Raw genomic sequence first — 6,000 nt, 5'->3', positions numbered from 1 at the left:
TTTGATACAAAAGATAAATTTTTATTACCTTCAAAATTCATTTTCTGAGGAAAAGGAGTAAAGTAAATGATGCATTCTTATATAGAAGGCCTGGATATCTCTGCTGTAAATAAACAGCCATCAGAGTAATTTATGCCAATCTATCTAAAGTTTTTTTGACATCCTATTAAAGGTCAAATTATCTCAATATGGGATCATCCTGCTCTCATAATCTATAATGTTGTATCTCAAGTGTGGACTTCAGGGAAATGGTAAATAGTTCCATTTTACTGTCTCAGTGACACTGCTAGAACCCTGAAACAAATCTGCATTTATTTATATGATTTCCTTTAAGCTACAGAATAACCAGGATTTTCTGAGATTAGAAAGAAAATCAAATTTCAAAATCAAAACCACATTCCAAAATTTCTTAAAAGGTATTTTTCTTTGTTCAATTCCTTTGTAAAAACATTGGTCACCATTTAACATACAGTGGCAACAAAATGCACCCAATTTACATGCATAAATAAGTCAATAAATCATAATACATGGACAACATGATATCAAATGAACAGTATTGATGCAGCTCATGTTGCATTTAATCATAGTTATAGTTGCTCCCAATAAAGAAATAGTTAATGTGAGAAATAAGAATTCCAGTTTCAACCTGAAATAACATTCTCCATGACAAGTAACATGAAACAATGATTATATGAAGTCATTATCTTAAAGGGAACCATTTTTCAGAAGCCACTTTGTGCAAAGCACCATACTAGAAAAAAATGTGTACCTTAGGTTAAGGATGAAAGGGCTCCATTCTTTTAAACTAATTACCTGAATTATGCAAATTGTATTGTGACCATAAATTAAAGTACTTTTCAATATGAAGGTTATATATTCCATATTATGAAATCTTAAATAATTCTACAGATGCTCAGTTAAACTAAAAGATTCTGTAGGACTGTGTTACTTTCTGGAGCAGAAAAAAAAAAAAAAGAAGAAAGTAAAATCAAAAGCCCTTTCTAAACTCATAGGTAAGGTTTCTGGATATAAGACTTAATAAAAAGAAAATTTAAGCACCACAAAAACATATGTTTTCAGAGAACAGAAAGGGCTGGCAATATAAGTTAGGCACAAAAGCACTTAAACATTTACCAAAAAAATTTTTTTTAAATAATCACTCTAATCCTATTATCTGAAATTAAAAAAAAAAAATTGGTGTCTGTGATGTTATGTGGAAGATACAAACCACAATTCTATTTAAGATGTTAAGTTTTATAATTTTAATTTGATCAAACGAGACTGTCACATTATTTGTACATAAGAAGAATGTTATATATTTATTTTTATAGCATATGATCTATTTTTCCCTCAAAAATCTATGATTACAGGATAGCTCTAAAATAATTTTGAAGTAAACAGAAAAGAATTTATCACAAACTGTCTTGTGAGAGAAACCAGCTCCTCTGAAAATAAGAGTTCAAAGTAAATGTGCAAATAAAACTTTAAAATAAGGTAGCTGTAAATACAGCCATCTTTAAGTTTCCCTTCTTTTTCATCTATTTAGCAAAGTAAATAGTTTCAGTGGCCCAAATAGTCATTTTAATTTGTTTTTCTCCTCTGTGATATATTTAAGTACTCTTACAATTAAGAGTAATTTTTTAGCATGTGTAACAGATCACATGCTAACAAACTTTACAGGTTCATAAAATTAAAATTTATGACTCACAAGTATAGATGTGAATTCTAGCTACACTTAAGTCAGATACACAAGACCGGACATAAGGAACTTCAATCTAGAATATGATTGAAACGCCACAAAAAAAGAAAGGGAACGAAAAATGGGAGAAAGAATTTCTCCTCATACATCTTTCGATTACTAGGCTATATATATATATAGCAAAAAGTAAAATACAAAATATTTATTTTTCACCTCAAAAGAAGTTATCCAGAAATAAAATCTGCTAAAGAAGATATAATATTAGGATTCAAATTAACTCAACTTAGATAAGGGGACAACATTTGGAGGGGAGGAGCATTCCCAAACAATATTATTTGTACTTACTAACCTTACGAACATCACCTCAACTTCACCAGTTATACCATAGACCTTCTTAACAGTTTCCATTTTATACTTCTGTGAAAAAACTTTTTTTAGCCTCGTAACTTTCCAAGTGTCATGTGAAACCTCTTAGTTGACCTAAATCCCACAATCCCCATAAAAGCACTCTAATGACTTTCTTTCCCATAGGAGTCAAAAATCACTACGTAATCATTCAAAGTTGAGAAAATAAAAGTATAAAAACCAACTCAAAATAATGCACTTCTTAACATATATGTTCTTATGTAGTAGGGAGACTAAAAATAATTGTTCATCCTAATTAATCTCTGGCTCTTGAGACTAAGAGGTCAGAAAATCGAAATAAGTGATAAGTACTTAAAGTCTGTTCATTTTGAATAGATGTGAGAGTTTTTAAAAAAGGACTGAAACTATATGATTGTAAATGTTTACTGTGAAACAGTACAAAATTGATGTTGCCAAAAAGAGAGTAAAAAAGAAATATTCAACTGATACTAAACATCTTAAGTAATTTGGAAAAAAATTTAAGGTTGGATTGTAACTGTAGGGGACAACAACGACAGTAAATGTTTTCATGCGTGTACACATGGTAAGTAACAAACAGGCAAATCTCAAGTTAGCACAGTACATCAACGACTGATACTTAAATGGTATTTTGGTATATAAAGAAAAAGAAAAGGTAAAATGTTGACTGCCATTGATGAAAAAGCATTTTACCAATTTACACAAAAAATTTTTTTAAAAAGATGTCCTAAGAAAACCAAGCCACAATAAGTTAGTGTTTTCCATGATACATGCTGAATTATTTGATCCCATTATCTATACACTGTTACTGTCTTAATTCCTAAATGCTGTTGACAGCATATTTGATAACTGAGGTACATTAGTTTACATCTTTTAAAAGGTATTCTATGTGAGTTAATTTTTCTTTTCCAGTTTTTCATCATCTTCACCTCCTCCAAAGAAGATCAAAGGGAACATTCCTAGAATGCAGCCAATAGTCACCCCGACAGCTTTACCCTACGGAAACAAAAGAAAACATTTTTTCAAAGTTATTTAGCCCTGTAAGAGGAATCTCTGCTTAAGTATCTATGATAAAAATTACTATGTACTATATAATTCAACTGTTACTATATTTCTTTTGATCATACTAACTTAAATTAAAAAATGATGTTCAAAAAGGTTCTAAAACAAATAATATGTAAAGTTCAAGGCAACCAGGAAAAAAATTTAAAATTTTTTTCAAATTGCCATAACATTAGAGAAGTATTCAGAAAGAAAATACCTTAAAAATGTACATACATTTTAAAGTCAGAAGATAGAAAGGAATGAAAAATCTCACCCAGTACTCTCAACATATTTGGATTTGCTGTCCTTTGTACATATTCCTTTTCAGTATTTATCCCCATGTACTCCTAATTATGAATGTAGGTCTAATCATTATGTAAACATAACTTTGTTTAATGCTTTCCTCCTGCCCCCCACCAGTCACACGTTAGAATAAACTCTTTTTCAAACTGTTTCATAAACTTAATACAAAAACTTCTAAGTTCCACTGAATTGATGGGCCTATAATAAATGTAAAAGCTCTCCTTACCATTAAAAATCATCGCTACTATCAGTGATAGAACAATAAACATTTTGGTGTATAGTTCTTCCTCAATGATTTATTTAAAAATCAAATAATATGAATATCTGTGCGTAATTATACTGCTTTGCTGTCTATTTTAGAAAAAGTTGCAAATATACGCATATACCCACTGCAATATATTTATATGTCTACATACGCACAATTTTTCTGTGATCTCTCCTATATTATGAAAAATTTATTTGATTTTTATAAATGATTTTTAAATGTTGCATTCCTATGATGACTATTAAGGTTAAAATACTTACCAATTAAGTTTTATATCTTCATATAGACATTTATTGAGAATCTACAAAGTACTAAACTCTATGGTAGGTACCAGGGAGACAGAGATTAGTCAGATGCAGTCCCTCTCTCCACCAGGAACTTCCAGTTAGTTATCATCATACGTTTCTACTTGCTAATCAATATACTTGGAATTCTCTCTCCCACCTAATAAATGTCTCATCAATAATTTACAAATAACCTTAGATCTGATATGCACCAAGAAATCTCCCCACTAAAAGAAATTTCTTTCCACAGAGAGTTATTTCTTCTCCTGGTGCTTCTGCTATATCCAGTGTACATTTCTATTACTGAATATGTCACACTAAATTATAATTTGTTTAATATGTCTGATTCTTTACCTATACAATCCTCAAAAAGAACTATAGTTTATTACTCATTTTATGTCCTTCAGTCTCAGCACATAACTGATACTCTTCAACAGTAACTGAATCATTTAAAGATTTTTTCAAAAATCTTTTTCAAGTATGCCTACAAAAAAAGTCAAAGGTTTGGACAGTTTTTGTTAAAAACTCCACTCAAATCAATTTTAATCTCAAATTTCTCAAGGGACTGAATTATATACAGTGTCTTGCTCTGGCTACCCAAATTCATTATCATAAACCACACAAAGTACTCACCAAATGTGAACTAACACGTGTTTGCCACATGTCAACTTGCTTTGGTGAGAGATCAGGAATTGATAGGCCTAACCTGGAAGCCAAAGCTTCAACATAGCCCGCAAGTCTTTAAAAATACAAGAGGACAAGTAAGTCAGAAAGAAAAACACCAATACAGTATATTAACGCATATATATGGAATTTAGAAAGATGGTAACGATGACCCTATATCAGTTCAATTCAGTTCAGTCGCTTAGTCATGTCTGACTCTTTGCGACCCCGTGGACTGCAGCACGCCAGGCCTCCCTGTCCATCACCAACTCCCAGAGTCCACCTACACCCATGTCCATTCAGTCGGTGATGCCATCCAACCCTATATGTGAGTCAGCAAAAGAGACACAGATGTAAAGAACAGACTTTTGGACTCTGTGGGAGAAGGCGAGGGTGGGATGATTTGAGAGAATAGCATTGAAACATGTATCTTATCATATGTGAAACAGATCGCCAGTCCAGGTTCGATGCATGAGACAGGGTGCTCAGGGCTGGTGCACTGGGATGACCCTGAGGGATGGGATGGTGAAGGAGGTGGGAGGAGGGTTCAGGATGGGGAACACATGCACACCCATGACTGATTCATGTCAATGTATGGCAAAAACCACCAAAATTCTGTAAAGTAATTAGCCTCCAATTAAAATAAATAAATTTAAAAAAAATACAAGAGGACAGAATGTAAGTTTTTAAAGAGACACATATGAAAAACTATGTCCTCACATATGAAAAACTCATGACTACAACAAAGATAATTTTATATCTGTATACTCCAGAAATGGTGTAAACATTCTTTTACAATTTTCATCTTTATTGTATATACATATATTTGGTTTAAAATTTTCCAGATTGACATACTTAATACACAGGTAAATTAACTGACTTAAGAGTAATTACTCTCTATCATTACTTTAAAAAGAATAATTCAAGGTATATAAAAATTTTACAATTACAATTAATACATTTACTCCAAATTCAAAGCAAAGCACTTTAACATATAATTTAATAACTGTCACCAGAAAAAAAGTTTTCTTAAAATTTATCAGATTGATATACTAAGAAAAACAGCCTATAATTTTCAGGGCAATTTCAAGTATCTTCTAAGTGGCAATTGCTTATTGGATACAATCTTACTTTAAGAACTGGAAGAAAGAAAAAAATTTGCCAATAAAATTACGCATACCATCAATTATAAGATGGATCCCAATATTAGATATGTTAAGCTCTAAAAATCTATGCAACTAAGATTGATAAAATGTGGTAATTATTACATAATTTTTTTAAGGCAGAGGAGAAATAGTTCTTCGATGGAAGAGTCCCAACAAATCTGTAATATTATCATTATAAACCTTAATGTTGGA

At 31.2% G+C, this 6,000-nt stretch overlaps 1 protein-coding gene across 2 annotated transcripts in view; it reads right to left on the bottom strand.

Annotated features, from left to right (window-relative positions):
* Window positions 1-405: 405 nt before the first annotated feature.
* The window catches only part of TMEM65 (transmembrane protein 65), a 49,333-nt gene continuing 43,738 nt past the window's right edge, over window positions 406-6,000 (bottom strand). For both annotated transcript variants that reach the window (XM_069599918.1, XM_069599917.1), the window contains 2 exons: window positions 4,613-4,718; window positions 406-3,079 (listed from right to left, as the gene is read on the bottom strand). In XM_069599918.1, coding sequence (XP_069456019.1) covers window positions 2,978-3,079; window positions 4,613-4,718 — 208 coding nt within the window. In that variant the 3' untranslated portion in view covers window positions 406-2,977. The remainder of the gene's footprint in view (window positions 3,080-4,612; window positions 4,719-6,000) is intronic.

This window comes from Ovis canadensis, chromosome 9 (genome assembly GCF_042477335.2).
Source record: "Ovis canadensis isolate MfBH-ARS-UI-01 breed Bighorn chromosome 9, ARS-UI_OviCan_v2, whole genome shotgun sequence".
In the NCBI taxonomy this organism is placed as follows: Eukaryota; Metazoa; Chordata; class Mammalia; order Artiodactyla; family Bovidae; genus Ovis; species Ovis canadensis.
The sequence above is the reverse complement of the archived record's forward strand: the minus strand, read 5'-3'. Positions and strand labels throughout refer to the sequence as shown.